At 36.1% G+C, this 21,484-nt stretch overlaps 1 protein-coding gene across 1 annotated transcript in view; it reads left to right on the top strand.

The window, feature by feature from the left end:
- Window positions 1-21,484, top strand: part of DBX2 (developing brain homeobox 2) — a 47,722-nt gene that overhangs the window by 166 nt on the left and 26,072 nt on the right. Inside the window, exons 1-2 of the mRNA XM_027768325.1 lie at window positions 1-279; window positions 16,029-16,124. The exon at window positions 1-279 is cut by the window's left edge and continues 166 nt beyond it. Coding sequence (XP_027624126.1) covers window positions 1-279; window positions 16,029-16,124 — 375 coding nt within the window. The remainder of the gene's footprint in view (window positions 280-16,028; window positions 16,125-21,484) is intronic.

Raw genomic sequence — 21,484 nt, 5'->3', positions numbered from 1 at the left:
CGGTGCGGGCGGGAGGCCCCCCCGCGCACGGGCTGCAGCCGTCGCCGCCGCACGGCCCTGCGTCCGCGCTAGCCCCCGGCGCCGGCGCCCAGCTCCGGGCGCTGCCCGCCAGCCCGGTGCCCCTCAAGCTGTGCCCTGCGGCCGAACAAGTCAGCCCCACCGGCGCGCCCTACGGCACGAGGTGGGCGTTTCAAGTGCTCAGCCCCTCGGCGGACGGCGCGAGGCTGGCAGGCCGGGCTCCCGGGGACCGAGACGGCGCCTTCCAGCCTTCAGCCCCAGGTGAGCCCGCTCTCTCCTCCCCTCCGCGCCGGGCGACCCCCGGCAGCGCCACCTCGGGATCTGGGGGCGCAGACGGAGCGCGGCCTGCGACCTTCCTGGAGCGTCTTGAGCTTGAGTGAGATGCCACTTCGGGAATAAAGAGGGAACCGACACTTCTGCAAATCTTTTTTGGCCCCATCCCCTCAGCTATTTTCCTCGTCTCTGTTTTAACAGGTGGTAGGGCTACCTTGAGTTTGGGGCCTTAATGGGGAACCCCGAAGTCAGCCCTGGATTGAAAAAGTAACTCCAAGTTATGAGATCCTTTGGGCTCTCTGGACCAGTTTTACTGCGTTTCCTGAGTTGCGTTTCTAGCCTGCTCGCGGGACACCAGCTCTCTGGAAAGTTCTTGGCATGGAGAGCTTTGCTCTGCCCGCTTTGGGGGCCACGCAAACTGCAGTGGCGCTCGGGTCCTTCAAGGGCGCGCGTCAAGGTTCTTGGATGGAGAGTCTCTCCAAGTGTTTGGCTTTCTCCGCTCCTTTTGGATCACTTAGGGCGCAAAGAAAGCAAGGCCCACTTTATCTTAGCGCAGAACTAAGCAGCAGCTGAATTGACAATTGTGGCAGGAAGTTCACCAAGAAATGAGAATTTACTTAAAGAAGGGCAGTTTGGGTTTAATTCTGCATAAAACCTAACTAGTAGGGCTGGGTAGAAGGATGTGGATAGCTTAGTCAAATGTTAGCTAAAACTTATGGAGGAGCTGCCGGACCGTGATAAAAGGGAAAAAGCCTCTTAGAGATTAAAAAACTGAGATCCAATTGGATTAAAAAATATTTTTTTTGGCTGCGTCCTTAGACGATCTCAACTAATTCTTTTAATCCCGATGGGTTTGTCCAGAATGACTAATAGACGCTTTTTCAGCAGTTTCCATTGTCCCAGCAAACTGCCGGATCAAATTTATTGCTAATGGCTTTATAGAATTTAACATGTTTAGAACCTGTCCTGGGCTTTCAGTTTGAAATGGTTACTAACAGAATGGAACAAATATAATTATATGAACACCGGTCTTATTCACATAGTGTAAAATCTGAATGCTGGAGACCTTTTTTGCAATCTGGGAGAGTAACAAATACAGTTAGGGCAAAATTTACATGCCTTAGAAATGTGGGCCACTCTGTTCTCTTTGAATTATTAGAACAATTATAAATGTGTAAAGCAAATTCACATAGACAACAAATAAAAATAAATAGTGGCTCATAAAAGTATTTTCAAGAAAAATTGGTGATTTGCCTAACTTTTGGTGGTTTGGCATTGTGTTCACGGAAGCTATTTTTAAAGAATTAAAAAATTCCTCATAATCACGTTTTCTATGAAGTTACTTAATTTTAACCTCTGCAAATTTTACAGATAAAATTTAAATAAACTAAATATAGATTTCCAATAATCCTTAGAAATGATTTTATATACTTAACTAGTTTTATTCAAAATTACAATTAATGGGTAAGATATTTCCTAATTACATTTTTTTTAATTTTCAAGAACATTCATTTCTGTACACTTACTAAAGTGTAATAAGTGCAAATGCTGAAATGGGCCATGATAAAAGGCCCCAAAAAGACTTTATTGGAATAATTAAGAGGATAGAGAATTTATATTTTTCTTTGAAGTATTCTAATATAGTTTAAGTATATATCTTTCCAAATAATTTATTCAATCCTCATTGAAGATTTAATGTTTCTCCTAGGTTAATTTGAGCAACCTTTCATTTCAAAAAAATTTTTTTTGTAAAGAATGAACCTAATTTTTGAAATGGGAAAAATATCTAAAGAAGGAAATTAAAAACTGTAAATTTGTGTTCACAAGTATGCTCCTTAAAACCAACATTTACATTTGTCTTTATAATTTGACAAAGAATGTAGTTTTCTGAACATTGCTCAAGTTATATTTAAGAGACAGAGTCTTGTCTTACCAAATGTTGTAGGAATTCTTTTATTCAATGTGGAATTGTGAAATTTTAATGAGTACCAACAATTGTAGCTATCACCCAGAAGTTAGGAGGCTGAAATACTGATTGATGTTCTGTAGAAAGCATCAAAGAGATGTTATTGTTTTCAGAAAGATAGCAAAATCTCTTTCTGAAATGTCAGTGAACACCCAACTAGTTGGGAGTGGATCACAAAATGTGACTTTAATAATTTCAGTTCAGTTTATTGAAATTATTAAAGTCACTTTTCTCTTAATCTTAATCTGAGAAAAAACTTCACTCTAAATGTTGAATAAGAACACCCAGGGTTATTTTTAAGTGCATTGGTGAAATATAGCAGCATTTAACTAGGAATTTATGCTATTCCATGCATTTTACTTCATTATTTTTGTTATTATTAATTATAACATACATTTCATTCAGCCAGTGCTTACCAAATGCCTCCTGTGTGTCAGGTTCTGTTCCAGGCACTGACATAATCAGTGGACAAAAGAAATACTATCTCTGCCCTTGTGGAGCTTCCATTTCATGTTCTATGCTTTACGGGTTACCATGAGTTTTCACAATTGTTACCCTCTTTAATCCTCATAATAGGGCAGCGAGGTAGCTATTGGGATTCCACCTTTTTTTCTACAATGAAAAAAACTATTTCACTTGATCATTTTGGTTTTGTCCCAAGTATCACTTAAACCATTTATGGATTTATGCAAGAGAAATGAATTGCTCCAAATCCTCAGGCTTCTACTTTAGGTTAGTCTTTCACTGACAATGAGAAACTAATGAGGAATAATGGGGTAATCAATTACATATTATCATAATTATCACGTTAAAATTACATATCCTCATTATCAAATTACATGTTGCCATACATCTGTATTGTTGCTAACAGGGTTCTTTAAATTTGTTGTGGCAAATTAATCTTGTAACCTTGAAGTTAATGATGCTGGCCAAGAACCAGACAGTAAGAGTAGGAGATTCAGGACAAGACAATGATGGGACCCATTCTAGTGGTTCATTGCTTAGGCCATCACTCCAACCTTTGGTGGAATTCATAGTGAATACCGGAACAATATCCTTAGGATATCTATATATTTTTGTAGTCCAGTTAATATATCTCTTTATTTAAATGAACATGTCAATATATTTTACACAGTTCATGAATGTAAACTGTGAACAAACTTTTATGTAGTCCCTAAGTTAATAAATATCTTTAGGTTCAAAGAGTTCTTGCGGTGAATAGAACCAATAGAACTAATAATCCATTAAATGATGGTATTGATTAATGTTTTTATATTTCAACTTATAAAGCAATTGACTATCTTTTTATCAGACATATCTGAAGGGAAGTGACTGTTAAACAGGAACATAGATTTCCAGGTTGTGGGTGAAAGTATAGCTGTCTTTGCTTCATCCTGGAAAACTGGCAAACTTAAGAAAAGGAATATCTAAGCTGTATGTTGTCAAATTGTTTATGTAGAGTAGTTTAAAAATTGTACTTTAGAAATCAAAGGTTATTCCTCAAGGCTTCAAAGGAGGGGGCATATTTAGTAAAATAATGGATAGTAAATAGATTCACCACTAGGATTTGGATCTGAAAAAACAAAAAGTCTTGGCTCTGTTATACTTTATTAGTGGAAACAAGGACAATTTGTGAGTAAATTGCTGGAGAGCCTTCACCAAAAGTTCACTAATGACATTATTTGGAAAATAATGTGCTGGGTTAAAATATTCATGTTGCTATATATAAAAGAAGACCTTGAAATGTAAACAGCTCAAAATTTTCTCTTCCTCTAGTTATAAGAACCTCATCAGTTTTCCAATTGATGGTTAGGCTATCAATTTTTGTCAAGATAGTTAGAACAAAAAGTCTTGCTTTTTAATGACATTGATTATATTAAATATTTTAGAAAATGTTTGATATAAAAATAATTTATTTAATCTTTTCTTGTGCCACATATGAAAAGATTGGAAAGCCAGTGTTCATGTTGCATAAAGGAGTAGAAATATTCTTCTTTTAAAAGTGATTTTGCCAGTAAGTTGTACTGTATAATACACAAGTAGACGATCCAGAGTATTTTTTCCAGTACCTGGTCAGGGTTATTTCTTGCCATTAATACTTTATGTGCATTTAAGTTTTTTGTCCTTCTTCCAAGTCTTAGATACTGTTTACCTATTAATTCGTGACACTGTTCTTCCCTCCTTCATTGACACACCTGAAGGTGTGAAATAAAATAGTTTCTCTTAACCTTTTAGGTACTTGGGGGAGAGATCTGTCCTCAACATAGGGATTCCAGCCTAACTGAAGACTTGATAATCTGAGGGGACAGAGTTTTATCTTTTTATTTGGAGAGGTTTTTGCTATAGGGTGCATGCACTGGCCAGAACGACAGAGAGAATCAGAGAGACAGAAAATGAGAAATTGGCCCCTGGGGGGGATGGCCACGCCCGCAATCCCTTCTCCTCCATTGTCTTTTGGCGGGATCCTGGGCACGCACGCATGCACGTGTGCCCAGCGGGAGTTTAAGACACCAGGTCCATGACTCGAACCACAGTCGGCTAGGTGGGAGTCCAGTGACATAGCCATTACTCCAACTGCTGGTTCCCAGAGTTTATCATTTTTATTGTTGGCACGGTGCTCTAGATCTGTTTTGGCAAATTAAATCTTTTAATCTTGACGTTTGATAATACTGGTCCAGAAACAGACAGTAAGAGTAGGAGATTTAGTACAGGACAATGATGGCACCCATTCTAGTAGTTCTTTACTCAGGCCAATACCCCAACCATCCTTGGGTGGAATTTGTAGTTATACCAGAATCATATTCTTAGAATATCTGTATATTGGGACCAGCAGTTAGCATAATGGCTATGTGCTGGACTCCCATGTAGTCCACCGCAGTTCGAGTCCTGGACCTGGAGGCTTAAACTCACGCTGGGCACGTGTGAGTGCATGCCCAAGATCCCAAGAGGAGAAAGGAGGAGAGGGGATTGCAGCATGGCCATCCCCCCTGGGGGGGTGATTCTTCGCTTTCTGTCTCTTTGTCTCTCTGGCTACCACATGCTCCCTACAGCAAAAACCTCTCAAAAAAAAAAAAGAATATCTGTATATTTTTGTAGTTTAATTAATATGTCTCTTTAAAGGAACACATCACTATATTTTATAGAGTTCATGAGTAATTGGCTCTGAACAAATTGTTATATGGTCCCTAAGTTAATAAACTCCTTCAGGTTCTAAGAGAAGTTTGGCAGTGAATAGCAGGCGAGTAGGAACATTTTAAAACTTCCCACTCAATTCTTATTCACTTTAAGGATTTGAGGATAATTTGAAAAGTTACAATGGTTAGGGTACCCAGAAATTCAGTATGAACTTATGCATAATTAAACATAAGACTCAGGATTACACCACATGAAGCCAAAAGATGTATTTTGGGCAACTTAAAGGTATTCTCAAGGATGATTTTTTTCACATTTTTTACCATCAGTGTGCTCAGATGTTGGAATTTAAGCTATGCATTAAGCTCTTTTATATTCCTCTTTGAATATACCATCTTCTTCTTGTTTTAGTTCCTCTAGAAAAAGTCTCTTTTTGCTGAAAGATTTTTATGGTTGTTTGCAGCTGAGCAGTGATAGAAATGGTACTCACTTATAAGTAAAGGATATGATGACCGTGTGTAGTTTCTGTTTAATTGTTGTGTTCATAATGCTTTGAGAATTTTGCTATGAAAATAGCAAAAGGTTTTATAGAAGTGAAATATTATCCTCTTTATTTAGACAAATGTGTTCTTGGGTGAGCAGTAAGTACTTCAGTTACTCCTCATTCAACCTGCTTTTTACCATCATATTTCTGTTGCTGACGTTGTCATAGCTTTACAAACCACCTTGTATCTATAAAGGAGACTTCATTCGTGGTCCTTTATGCCATATTTGTTCCCTTATTCTTCATTCGTGGTCCTTTATGCCATATTTGTTCTTTTATTGTGTTTGGAGAGGCTCTGAATACATTTTTTTTTCTTAATTACAGTAATTTTTTTATGTATACAATGAAAATACACAACTTTTAAGTCAGTTTAAATAACCAAGTTTTTGTTCAAATGCATTGAAGTCTGCTAGGAATAAAAAGGCAAATTGTAAAATGAAACAATATGATTTTTATCTAAACTTGCTTGTTAGAATCCTCATTTAAGACTTCATTAGATCATGCTTCTATTTTATACTCTTAGCAAGAAATTGGATTTTTGCCTTAACACATAACAAGCTTACCAGACCCTTGTATATTTTATTCCAAAATATTTTATTTTACTTTCAGTAATGTTTCCACTTTTAATAAATTCTCCCCCTTTCATTCTTTTTTAGCCTCCAGTCAATACTTAACTTGGCAATGCTGAGTGATTCATCACTTTATATAAAGTAACCATAACTGATTTCATTTTTAATAGCATTATTCATTTTGTCAACCAGCTACACTTTTGTGAGTTATGTGAACAGTAAATTTAAGGCACTAAAATTCTCTCTGAAGTCAAAGATCAAAAACCTTCTATAAGTTTTTAGACTTTTCTTTCAGAACCAAAGCATACAGGAAACAAAAAGAATAAGAAACAAAAGAGTTGAAGTCTTTTTGTATATATTGCTGAATACTTAATTGCCTTCTTGTTTATAAATATTACAAAGATGAACTAGGTTTCTCACTTTGGTTTCACATTCATCCAGCACACCCACATTAATTTTATTAATTCTAAGTGACCATCAGAAATAGAATATATAATATATACATTTACACAAGTCCTCTTGAAAAGACTCAAAATTTCTTATTCTTTAAGACTTTAAGCTTCCAATGCTTTTTAAATGAAAATATGTAGAGTCAGTAACTTATATGAAAACATTTATGTACAGAATAAAAATGATGACTTCTGGCCATTTTCTTTAGTAGACTCACCTAAGGCTGGATTGAGTATAGGTGCTCTGAATCAAGAATATAGTTATATTGGGTCTGAAACAAAAAGACAGTCTGATCTTTAAATCATGAGCAGAGTCATTCCAGTTTATTTACATATTTTCTATAGGTGAGTTTGCCTTAAAAACTGAATGGTTGCCATAGAGACCATATGGCCCACAAAATTTGAAGTATTTACTGTCTGGCCCTGTATAATAAAAGTTTGCCAATGCTTATTCCAAAGTAAAAATTGTAAATTGGGTAAATTAAAACATACTGTAGAGTTTTCTTAGCTGATTTGAGCAGCATTTCTATAATTTTAAAGTCTATTTTCAAGTATGAGGTCTTATATTACCTAATCAAGTCACATAACTTGAGCCTCTGTTTCCATATTTCAGAATGAGAGCAGATGTTAGGGTCAGTCTTTGACTTTCAAGCATATGTCTCAAAAGCCCATTCATGATATATGGGAAAAGATGTGACAGACTTCTTTGCACCATTTCACTTTAAGTGAGATATTGGTCAAAGGGGGGCATTGCTATGTAAGAAACCATCGCAGGGGCCAGTAGGTAGCGTGGTGGTTAAGATGTTGGACTCCCACATGGTGGAACATGGTTCCTTTCCCATATTGGGTGGCTTGCTTTCTCATTTTCTCTCTCTTTCACCTTATAGCAAATTTAAAAAGAATAATGACAAATGAAATTGAATAAATATTTTTTTTAAAGAAATTATCCCCAAACTTAGTAGCTTAAAAGGAATTTATTATTCTGTTTGTTGGGTGGTTTTCACATAGAATCTTGTGGGATTACAGTTAGAAGTCGACAGGCTGCAGTTATCTGAAGGCTCAACTTGTTTAGATGTCAACGTGGCTACTCACATGGCTGGCAGATGATGCTGACTGTTGACTGGATATTCAGCTGGAGCTGTTCATGGCAGCATCCACACTTGGATTTGCCAGGTGTCTTAACCTTCTTATAGCATGCGACTGAGTTATACGAGTGTTCCAAGAGCAAACACAAAAACCCACAAGGTAGCTGCAAGGCTTCTTCTGGGATGGTCTTAGAAGTTCTAGAATGTCACTTTTGCCATATTCCCTTGGTTAAACTAGTTGCCAAGACCATCAAAGTTCCAAAGAAGGGGAAATAGACTCTACCTCTTAATGGGAAGTATACAAGAAAATTTTTAGTCATTTAAAATCTGCCATTTGGCAAAACCAAGATAACCAGTAGATAACAACATTCTCGCTATGTCTGTCTGCTGCTGGATAGAACAGTGAAGGAATTAATCACACAGAGTGGTATAGCTGAGAGCTTGGGAGCCCTACTTTTAGAAGTAGAATTTGAGAGCCACCAGAACCATTATTCTCTTTTGTGACATCAACTATATAATAAAAAGATCAAGGCATTTCCTCAAGTTTAGCTAATTTTTTTCAGAACTATTCAGAACTATCTAATGGAGACTCCTGGAAAGATGCAGCAGCAATGTGGTGACTCTGAGCACTTGCGGTGGTCATGGTGAACTGTGATGATGTGAGGATGGATGAGAAGATGATGGTGGAAGTGTGAAAACTCTGGTGACATTACCTGTTGCTATACTCATCTAGCAGCAGGAGCCTTCTCTTTAGTCCCTTCCATTCTGTTATGTCTTATCCACCACTGCTAGATGAGTTTTCCTAGAATGGAGCTTTCATCATATCACCAAGCTATAAGGAAGACCTTAATTATTCCATTTGACTACAGGTCGATTGGAAATACTCCGTTTGGCCTTTCACACCTTCATTCCTCAACCAGATTCAGTGCTTCTAGTCACACTGCACACTGCTCACCCCTTTGGCCTTGTCCCAGTAGCCAGGTTGGTCTCTTTAACCTGCTCCACTCATCACCTCCAACCTTTACTACTTTCCTTTGTTCATGTGACCTTTCCTTCCTGGGATGCCTTCTTTCTCTTTGACCATTAAACATACTTTTTAAATCAAAATTCAAAGAAAGATGTTTCTCCTGCATAAACCCTTCTTTAAATAAGCCTTTCTCATGGTAATTATTTTTACTTGCTTCATTATTTCAGTAGAAGCTTGGACTATGCTGCGTTTTTTAAATATCTCGTCTTAGTGTTGATCTCAAATTAAATAATAATGTCAGAGGAACCAGCAGTTAGCGTAATGGCTATGTCGCTGGACTCCCATATAGTCGACCGCGGTTCGTGTCCCGGACCCGGTGGCTTGAAACTCACGCCGGGCGTGTGTGCGTGCGTGTCCAAGATCCCGAGAGGAGAATGGAGGAGAAGGGATTGCGGCGTGACCATCCCCCCTGGGGGGTGATTTCTCGCTTTCTGTCTCTATGTCTCTCTCTGTCTGTCTGGCGAGCGCACGTGCCCTACAATGAAAATCTCTCAAAAAAAAAAAAAAAAAAAAGAAAAAGAAAAAAAAAAGAAAAAAAAATAATGTCAGGAAAAAGGGTTAACATTTGTTGAGTGCCTACTAAATTTGGGGCATTTTTGTTTGTTTGTTTTGGGAAAAAGTGGTTTGCAGGGGGACCCACTCCTAGCCATCTTGATTTAACCCAGTTGGTTTGGGGTCCAGTCATCTGTATTTTCAAAAAGCATTCCAAAAATTCATCTGTATTTTCAAAAAGCATTCCAGAGTTGAGAGCCACTGGTTAGGGACTTGCACAATGTAAATTTTTATTTTTTTAAATCTCACCTCCTTCTTGGTGAGTACATCAGATTTGACAAAACAAAATTGAATTTGAAGTACTGGGAAATTTATATTTCATTTCTTTGAATAATAGATTCAATAAACTCATTAAAAAACTCATGAATTCCCCCATGAAGGAAAACTATCCATCTTTATCTTTGTAGCCAACATATACTATTTACCCTTATTTAAAAGGGACAAAATTTAAGGCCAGCAGGTGGCATGGTGCTTAAGGTGCTGGTTCCCACATGGTTGACTCTACAGGTTCGAGTCCTGGACCTGGTAGCCTGAAAAACACATCGAGCATGTGTGTCTGTGTGCCCAACATTCCAGAAGGAAAATAGAGGAGAAGGAATTGCAGGATAGCTATCTCCTCTGGGGGTGATTTCTCACTTTCCCTCTGTCTTTCTCTCTCTGGTGAGTGTACATTCCCTTTCGAAAAAAATTCTTGAAAAAAAGAGACAGATTCCAACAGGTAGACATTGTGCTTGACTTAGCTTCTCATGAACTGTAATAGAACATTAAAACCTTTGTTTTTGGTCTCTGAAATACTCATCAGTCAAAATACTGACTTCCATTGTTTTCTGATCAACAGAAAGGTAAAAGATGAATTTACCTAATTTGCTTTCCCAGATGATTGAAGACAAGGTTTGCAATTGGATTTCATAAATGATCTGTTTCCAGATTGACTATGTGATAACAAAATCAAACATCATTAGATAATTGACATTTTTTTTTTTTGGAGAGGTTTTCACTATAGGGCGTGTGCGCTCATCAGAAAGACAGAGAGAGACAGAGAGACAGAAAGCAAGAAATCACTCCCCAGGGGGGATGGTCATGCCGCAATCCCTTCTCCTCCATTCTCCTCTTGGGATCTTGGGCATGCACACACATATGCCCAGCGTGAGTTTAAGCCACTGGGTCTGGGACTTGAACTACGGTCGACTACATGGGAGTCCAATGACATAGCCATTACACCATCTGCTGGTTCCACTAATTGACATTCTTAGGTCTAATTATTCAAGACAGACATTTGCCATTCTTTTGAGTCTTATTTTGGGTTCACCCTATCACAGGTAGTCTAATTAATCATGTATTATTTCATGTATTATTTTCAAGTCAGAAGTTTAGATTTCTTTCTTTCTAATGACCAATTATCTGGCATTTGAAAGAGCTCTTTATACCATCATTTTGTAATTATTTAATTCTCTATTATTGTTTCCTAGACGATTTTTATTTTTTACTTTTTGGTCCCTCTTTATAAGATATCTTGGAATCTTCTCTAGTTTTTCCTCATTCTTTTTAAAATCTGCAAAGTATTGCAGTGGGCTTCTAAAATTTATTTGAAGGTTTTATTAGTAGTCTTTAGTGATCTCTTTTTGAAATGTCAGCCTAAGTCAGTTGGTACCATGGTTTGTATTGATAGTAAAAAGAATTGGTTTCACGCCATTTAGATTCCCATTATTCTTTTCCATCAATAATAAGCATATAAATAAAATAACAAAAAACAATTAAAACTATTGTTTCCTACAAAACAGTATTTTTTCAAATTAATTTCTCTGTAGCTAGGATTATAAACTCATCCTTGGCTTCAAGAAACTTATGTCACGGAACTGTCTGCTTAATTAGAAAAAAAATAAGATAATTAAATTGGCCATAGATTTCCATCTTAACTCAATATTAAAAATAATTAAAAGATATTTTGATTCTATGTCTTTAGCTAACCCAGGACATCTGATTAAGAAGTATGGAAATTTATGAAGTTTTCTATGAATATGTGATTTTAGTTATTTGTATTTAGGCATTCCTAGTTTAGTGCCAAACACTTTAAGTCATTTTATTTGTCACTTGCAAACAGTTTTCCACAGAAACTGGACATTAAATTTGTTGGTGAGATATAAAATTTGAAATATCTTGAAATGCTGTACTCATAGAACATAGCATCATGTTATATAATCTGACTCGCGTGTTGAAAAGGTCATTTTTTTTCTCTCATGGAAATTTTGGGAGATTTGTGCATTTTCAGGCTCCAGCTCTTACTGAGTCTCTGTGCATAAAATCTCTATCTCTTGTGGCTAATAACTGTTATTCTAAAATCTTTATTTTTTTCTCTCGTTCTTCTTTGAATTTGCTGAAAGCTGTCACTCCAGATGCATGCCCATTTGAGGGTGAATACAAATGAATGAATGAGCTAGCCCATACTAAATTTGTAGCCAGTTATGTAGTAAGCACTCCTTAAATATTATCACTATAAATATTGTCTAGTAACCCTGTAGGGAATCATTCTCAACGTTATACATGATAAAGCAGTGGTATCTAGATTGCATTGTTGGAATTGGAAATGCATATTATGCAGGATGAAATGAGCTCGTATTTACCTTTTTTAGAAGATCCTCAAACAGTTCTTAAGGATCTGGAACTAAGCTTTAACACATCTGTCAGCTTGTCATTAGTTTTCACCCAGGTTGAGTTTCCTCTATTGCTTATGGCTTTTAAAAAGTTTACAAATATTGACTATGTAACACACATATTTTAAATGTGATGCATTGTTTTAAATGCCTGTTTCATAAGGCCATTCAACCATTCACCACTCCCGCAATCACATGTGCCTGTTAAAAAAAAAAAAAGCACTTAATTGAAATTTCACAGCAATTTCCGCATAAACCAACCTAAATACATTGTATTTATGTATAGCAATAAGGAACTGACTAATCTCCTGTGTAAATATGAGTGTCAAAGAGTGATTTAAAGTGGAGGAGAAATTCTGACAATAGAACTTCAAGCCTGGTCATATCAAGAAGTTGAAATGTCAGTTCTTTAGCCAGAACTAAAATTGTTACTGTAGATTTTGATTTTTTTTTGTAATTACAGATTTTGATACTGTCATTTTGATGACAGTTTTCGTATATTATTAAACTTAACAAGATCAGATATCTCCCCAAACCACCTTTATCATGAAAGAATTTAATTGATCACTTGTCTCAAGCTATTTTTTAAACTATTTATTTGTTTATTTTTATATTTTTTCATTTTAGGAGTTAAAAGTTAGACTGTGAACAATTTTGGCTAGAATAGGAAAATATGTATACCTGCATAATGATTTTAATGGTATCATTTGTATGTGATCTTATTTTATATACTGAGCAAAAATAAATAACTTGTTATTTTTATCTAATATGGTAAATGTTTATTTTTTCTGTATGTAAATACCATATCACTTAAGTCTTTATTTTTCCTCTATATCAAAAAAATTAAAAAAAAAGAAAAGAAAAAGCCAGAGTACAGTAACTATGACTTAATTATTTAGTTATTTAGTTATAGTGTTTATTTGGTGCAGAAATACCTTAACATGAAGCAACTTTTATACTTTGAAATATATTTCTATTTTTCATAGAAGCATAGTAATACTGTAAACATAAATCTGCCTAAATAATACCATAGACTAATATATATATTTTTTAAAGAATTATTTTATTTTTAACAATGATTTATTTATTTTTAATTTGACCAGAGAGGGACAGAATGATGGGGGAGGGGAGGTAGAGAAAGCAAGTGAATAAGCAAGCCATCATGTCTGGGACTTGAACCACCATCAGCCATCTGGGAGTCCAGTGCCCTTAATCACCATGCCACCTGCTGACCTCACACTGACTTATATTTTTTTTGGAGAGGTTTTCGCTATAGGGTGTGTTCACTCGCCAGACAGACAGAGAGAGACAGAGAGACAGAAAGTGAGAAATCACCCCCCGGGGGGGATGGTTACGCCACAATCCCTTCTCCTCCATTCTCCTCTCGGGATCTTGGGCACGCACGCACACGCACCCGGTGTGAGTTTTAAGCCACCAGGTCCAGGACGCGAACTGTGGTCGACTACGTGGGAGTCCAGCGACATAGCCATTACGCTAACTGCTGGTTCCCACACTGACTTATATTTTAAGATGTAAAATTTAGATGAAATGATTTACCACTTATGTGATAGTTTTATAGTCAGTACTAAAACAACTTATGATAATGAAACTTAAAAAAAGTTTTTGAGCACCAAAATGGATCTTCTTTAAATATCTTTGCTTAATTGCCATATATATATATATATGTATTTTTTTTTTTTGAGCAGTTTTTGCTATAGGGCGCATGCGATCGCCAGACAGACAGAGAGAGAAGTAGAGACAGAAAGCGAGAAATCACACCCCAGGGGGTATGGTCACGCCGCAATTCCTTCTCCTCCATTCTCCTCTCGGGATCTTGGGCACGTACACACATGCGCCGGCGTGAGTTTTAAGCCACTGGGTCTGGGATGCGAACCGCGGTTGACTACATGGGAGTCCAGTGACATAGCCATTACACTAACTTCTGGTTCCCTTAATTGCCATATTTTTAAAGAGCATTAAAATAACCACATTATTCTTTGAAAGTCCATATGTTAAGGATTAAAAAAATTAATATTGAAAACTTTCCATTGTATTATTGGAAAAAATTGCATTTATAATTAATTTGTAATTTTAAAGCATTTAGGACTCTGAAGAATTATAAAATTATCGAGACACACACTTATTTTGATATGTCCATCAAAGAAATTTTTAGAAATAAATGTATGCTTATTAATTGATTAAAATATCGGTCTGAAATTGCATAGGAGTTGTGTTCTTAAAAAGGAATGCCATCATATCAAAACAGCAATCACTATATAAGAAAGGGAAATGAGTTGCTGGTTGACTATAAAGGAAGAAAAATAAAAATATTTAAAGAAAGAAAATAAAAATATTTTTAAGTCATGTTTTAGGTTCAAAGTCATCTGTCATGAAAAATACTGTATTTTATGGTATGTGCCAAGGAGCAGGGAAGGGATTAATTCTTGATCTTCCCTAAGAAGATCAAGGAAGTTTCATATTTCTTAGTCTTAAAAATCATTCACTTGATTACTAAAAATGTATTGACTATGCTAGGCATTCACTGAATGCAATGAGATAAAAACAAGTGCCCACTTCTTTCAGGAAATCTTCACCCACATTTATGTTGTATTCAGCCCATTGCAGTAAAATACATGATATATTTAAGGTATTTAAAGCCTGGCATATAGTAAGTGCTCAATAAAGGAGAGTTATCATTCATAGTTTATGCTTCACGACTATTTCATAATTTTTTTTTAATCTACTGAGGAGCGAAATTTAAAGTCTTTCTTAAAATATTAAATCCTTAAAATATTAAATCCTAGTGAAATGATTTATCACTCCATGGTGGTTTTACAGTCCAACTATTACAACTACTTATGAAACAATGAAACTTGAAAACAATGAAACTTCAAAAAGAATCTGTTTGGACACCAAAATGAGTCTTTTGTTTACACCTTTGCTATGAGAGTAAGCGTACTTAGTGCATGAATATTTCTTGATTTTTTTCTGAATAGCATCAAATGAACGGAACAGAATCATGTGTCAAGTCACTGTACCTACTATAAATACAAATATTTTTAGCTTAACATGTAAATGTGATCAGAAACACCACTTTGGGTTATGGTATTATTCAGTAAATTAACTATTACCAACTTTGGAATTCAACAAACTATATATTTTAGTGAACCTTCTGAAAATAAACAGTAACATTACATAATCTCTCTAAAACCTATAGCATGAAACATTAAAAAAAATTTTTTTTTTTGGTAAATAAATTAAGTAGTGCTGAGCTCTTTAATATAATCCCTAGTCACATTAGTTTATTTAAATTTAAATTAATTTACGTTACAAATCCAGTTACCCGGTCATACTAGCCACATTTCAAGTGCTTAGTACCTGTATGGGCCAGTAGGAACCGTACTGGAAAGTGCAGCTATGGACATTTCCGTCATCCTAGATAATTCTCTCAAATAGTGTTGCTCTAATGAATTTTAAAATAAAGTAATATGGGATACTTATTATTTACAATAATGACCATATAGAAAATGAGCTAGTATGCTTAATGTTTGATCATTTTAGTCTTTCTACATTGTCTAAATAGTTGATTAAATGATTTGGCAAACTCTTTGACAGATGGAGGCTACTTTAATATTGGTACAAGCCACAGCTAAGGAAAGGCTCAGAAAACGAAGTGTTTTCTCAGTGACTTTTAGGAAACTTAAGTTTTGAATATTGTCTAAAAGAAATGGCTAATCAATTAGATCAATGCTTTCTCTGCAGCGCCTTCCAAACCTTTCTTTCTGAGCGCCCCACCATTCTACTCGGCATGCTGCGGTGGGTCCTGTCGGCGCCCTGCATCCCCCACTGCTTTTCCAAGTAAGTTTTTATGCTTCATCAGCAATGCCTCAGTTATTCTGTAAACCAAAGCAGCAGGATTTAATGTGCTCTGGAAAACTAATTGGTAATGCAATGGCAAGGAGCTAATTCCTCACTAAAAATCACAGCGATCCTATTCAGAAGGTTTCCAGAGATTTATCAAACCCCAGCACACTGAGCAATTGTGAGTGGTTTCTAATGGCATTGAAACCCAGGGCTGACACACCAAGGAAAGTGGCTTTTTTCCATTTGATATAAAAGATCTCAGAGGGATCAGTTTGGCTCTTTCTGAAATGTGTAACGAAACTTTTTAAAGAGAAAAAGGGGTATAAAGTGAAGATGTACTGTGTAAAATTTCCAATCAGTCTAAAATGTGACTGTAAGCTATACAAAATCACAAAAATCTGTTGCCATCAGGAGGTAAATACCTTTTTTATTTTGAAGGAAACCAACCAAAAGCCATAGGAAAATTTTCAAGGATACTCTCCTCCAAACATAAAAGCATAATATTAATAGTATTTTAGGGTGGAGTGAGAATGATAGATTTTCGAAACCTCGTTGTGTGCACACACACGTATTTCCAAACACAAAGATAAAAGGTCTAATTAAAAGTAAGTATACCTCGGTCTTGAGATTTCTGGGTCAGACAAGAGTCTATAGGCAAGAATCTGAGTTTGTGATAAAGAAGTCCAGTGAAGGCGTGCATTTATTTCAGCTGCCCAAGAGAAAACATTTTTTCAGGTTAACAGGTTTGTTAGGTGAAAAGTGCAATGAGAGTTGAGTCAGGCTAACGTACAGAACTCACTCACAGTTGAATTCAGCTTCCTGCTGCCTCTGCGCATGTGCTTTATGAATGTTTCAGGAGAGCTGTTGCTCCCCAGAATGATTCCTGACAAGTGAGGCAGCAAATGCTGGCAGTTTAATGAGCTGCAAGCCTCTGAATATCTCTTTAGGGGGCTGATACTTTCCCACAGAGCACTTTACATGGCTGGGATGTGGCCACAATGGGTAACAGACCCGTGACCAATCGTCACTTTCACTTGACTCATCCACACGCGACCTCACCACAATTTTTCACTCTGCAGATGAACTTTAGGAACCATTTCACATGGAAAAGGCTTGGGCAAGGGTCAGTTGCCCTTTTGTATAGTCATAAAGCAAGGCTCTGTGTGTTGGTCTTTTCTCCTGTCTCACATTCCGAGTGGATTTCTGGACACCATTTAAAGCACTTGACTGAAAAATAAAGCAGTGAATGAAACTGACTTTTATAGACTCATTCTAGCTCATCTTCCCATATAACCCTGTCCACCTGAAAAGGGATTTAGTAGATGAGCTAAGTGTATACAGGGACTTGCTGAATACATAGGGCCCATTATCAACTGTGGCAATTGTTTATTAACCAGGACTGATACATTACTATTTTGGAAATGACCTATTAATTGTCCATTTAACTAGAATGTATTGAATTCAAATAGAAAAATAGAAACCATGACTAAACCTTTTTCTCGCTCCTTCAAGGTGGTCTCCTAAGAGGGCAATTGAAAACTGTTGTGCAAATTAAGGAGACATTTATCACCACATATTAGAGGATCAGGGAGAGACTTCTAGAGCAGACTTAAAACCCACATATCTTATGCCATGCTATAGTGGCATCTCTGAGCAATTAAATCTTTGATGTCAGATTCTGGGAGTGGACATTTCAAGAGGTCGCATACTGAGTTTTAGTTATTTCACCTTGATATAATACCTGTCTTTTACTTTAGAAAATTTCTGGCAGTGCATTCAGGTAAGTAAAAGTGGACAAAAGAAATTCCGTGTTGTCAGCGAACGTTCGTGTATGTGTGACTGTGTGCGTACGTGTTCATTTTATAGTGGTGCTTTAAGAATCTCTAAGCCATCAATGTACATTAATGCATAGGCTAGTTTAATAAATAGGGCACCTAAAAGTAATGTTGAAGATATTTCCTAGACAAGTCATCTTCTCAGAAAAGTTTATCTGAGCAGATCTCATTTTCCTCCATTGGTTGCTCAGTCCTTCCTACTTGCATAACTTTTATAAATTCTGGTGTTTATCCATGGAGGTTTATAAAGCACTCTGTTTATCTTTTTAATTTTTTCAATAAACATACAAGCTGAAAATCAGCATAGCTCAGACAAAGAATAAAAAAGACTGCACTTGGTTTGTCTCCATTTCTTGACATTTTAAAACAGTTTACAGATGCCACAAGTATTTTTAATAAACTGTGGTGTCTCATATTACTATTATATATTTAAAACAAATTTCTTATTTTTGAGTTTATAAGGTTCATTCTTATTGTGAGCAAATAATGAAATGGTGGAATTATGCTGTCAATAAAGAATTTTACATAAATAATCATGATACTAAGAAATAGTTAATAAGGTTTATATCTACATAGTAATCCTTTCAAAGGCATTTACTAGATTTTCTTTTTTAATAATAAGAACAATTTTTATACCCATGCTTTTAAATTATTTTCCATTGTATAAGAAGAAGGAAAATGAATGTCCAAATAAACTTGCATTAAGTTTTAGCTTGGGCAGCCAAAATTAAAGTTAACACTAAAAATTTAATAACTGATGAAATCAGTGGCCTAATTATTGTTTCACAATAATGACTTCATTCTTTCTAAAAGAGTGGGATCAGAGCAAAATGGGCAATAATGCAAGTGAAGTATCATTTTGACTCTTAACATGAGTCATTTGTTTAATATTAATTTAGCCTTTCTTTTTAATTTCTTAGATTTAAGATTGATTCTTCGCTGCAGTTGGAAACAATTATTCATCCAGTGCCCTTCTCACATATAGTAAATAACTTAACAGGGGATTTAAGGCACAGCCCTTATGTTGGGGAAAAATTAAAAGGCAGTGGTAAAAGTTTTCCCTCCCTCAAAGTAGCATATGGAAAATCTTTGATATTGTATCCTTAAAGTTCTTTTTAAAAAAACACATTTCTCCACTAAAATGAAATGGAAAGCAGATAATGATTGTTTTTGGGAAACTCAAAACAGTATTAGAATATTAGTTATGTAGACTAGCTAATTGATTTATCAGACAATTATTTCATTTTGTCTTTAACTACCCAACTTGAATTTGACATTTTGAGAACTTTATGCCTTAAAGACAAAAGTTAAATTTGGATCAGTATTATATAAAATCTGGGCAGGAAAAATATTCTTGTGGGATGAACTACTCTGCCTTTTTCTTGTTAGGTGAATTTATATTCCACATTTTGAGAAATCATTTTACTTTCTTTTCTTTCTTGTGACAATTTGTTATGATATATAGTATAATATACTCTCCGAGTGTGAATTTAGGGTTTTGTTGATTTTTGCTGCAGGAAAGGGACATTATTTTTATTGTTTCAAATATAGGTTGGTCTATGAGTTTCATCATCAAAGATAGGTATTGCTCTGGTGAGTATTCTTTCCTCTTGACCTGGCTGCATTGTTCTTGTTCACAACTTGAGTGGTGAGTGTGCTAAGGAAAATGACCAAGACCTATGGAAATCCAAAAAGGCAGCATGCTTTTTTTTTTTTTTTTTTAAATAGAGATCTAAGTTTAACGCTGTAAGGCCTTCAGATGGATGTATTTTATTTTTCTTAGAGAGGGAGAAGCCCAATTATATTGTCTAAAACATAATTGAGTCTGTGCAGTCAGTTGAATGTAGGTATTGACTTCTCAAAAGTGAAGGGAGGAGTGTTTCATAGTTAGTGACATTCGGTCAACCAAGAAGAATGTTTAAAGGAACCAGAGACTCATAGACAATTGATTTTCAAAGTTGATGGCTCTATTCAATAGTTAGAGGGACAGCAAAGTGAGAAATGTCCCTGGGATGGAGCTCCCATTCTCCCCAAATGTTCATAAGCCATAGTGGGGGGTGGATGATGGGGCGGGAAGACCTACTTAGTGATATGGAGAGCATATCACTGCCTAGTCTGTAGCTTTTGCCTGAACATAACATGGAATACAAGGGGACTTCAAAAGTTCATGAAAAAATAAAGGATGGATGTATTTTGGTGACAAAAAAACAAAATTCATATGTAGATTTTTTTCATAACAAATTCTTACCTTTAAACACCTCTTGAGCATTTTCTGTGAACTTTTGAAAGACCTCTCATCTTCTTTAAATTATATATCATATACATAATACAGACTCAAAGGATAAACTTAGCACAAATCAGTAGAATTTAGGGTAAATTAAATTTAGGTTTAATATATGGAAAAAATTTCTAACAAATCAAACTGTGTGATAAAGATTATCATGTAGTGACTCCAAATATTAGATTATATAGAGATTGGAGGACAGACTTTTAATTTAAATAGGACAGGTTAGGAAAATAATGTATCTTTCAGATCCATAGAAATTACAAAAGACACAAATATAAACACTTGAAAATATGGGTAAGGAAGCTCTTTATGGAAGAGAAATTGAATAATCTCTGAAAGCTAGGAGGCAGGAAGTTGCTGCCGTTAGGAATGCTGCTGTGGAAAACGAGGAGCCCATACACAAGCACTGTACCACAGTTGTAGAAATCTGACCCCCAAAGAGAGACACAGATTCAGTGTTTGGAATGACTTACATTTAAAGAAATAGTAAATGGAGGCTGTTGGCATCTTAGCTGGCTAATTGGAGATTCTTGGGATGAACAAATGATCTTTTGTCTCTTTCAGCTCTGAAGAGTGGTTAAATCTATATAAAAGGATGAGAAAATTCTGTTTCTGAATGGGCCGTTGGTAGCATCTAACTTGAGTTAGTATAGTCATGTAATTTGAAATAGTCATGTAATTTTTTTTAGTAAAAGCCTGAGAGGTCTAGTTTCAGTGGTGTTTTATAAACTTACGCTGTCACCTTCCCTACAACATTGGAAAGATATAGGGTTATGAATTAGTTTTTAATATGGAAAAGGCTGTGTAAACTCAGCAAATATTAAACACATGACTTTTAAGGATTGGCCTTCATGTAGCACTCCTTGGCCTGTTGTGTTTCCAGGACAGTCCAGAATGGGAATAGAAGCTGGAACAGAATAGAAAATAAAGAACAAGGCTGGTAGCACAGCAGGGGCCAGAAGCTACCACAGGGTTAGGGTTAAGGGCAGCACTGGTAGCTTTAGGCTTCTTGAAGCAATAAGGTGAAAGGGCACAAAGGAACCTACCAGGGTGGGATCAGTAATCCAGATTCGCATGAGTCCAGGTGAGTCTAAACATCACACAGATTGCTGGTGCTCTGTTTATGGACTAGGATTCTGTTGGGTGCAATGATAGAAAGACAGGGTAGAACTTTCATTACTTGCTCTTGGACTCCTGTTAGAAAGTGATTGTATAGGATCTCTGTTTATTCT

The sequence above is a fragment of the Tupaia chinensis genome, unplaced genomic scaffold (genome assembly GCF_000334495.1).
Source record: "Tupaia chinensis unplaced genomic scaffold, TupChi_1.0 Scaffold145870_1, whole genome shotgun sequence".
In the NCBI taxonomy this organism is placed as follows: Eukaryota; Metazoa; Chordata; class Mammalia; order Scandentia; family Tupaiidae; genus Tupaia; species Tupaia belangeri.
This window is presented reverse-complemented; position numbering and strand designations above follow the sequence as displayed.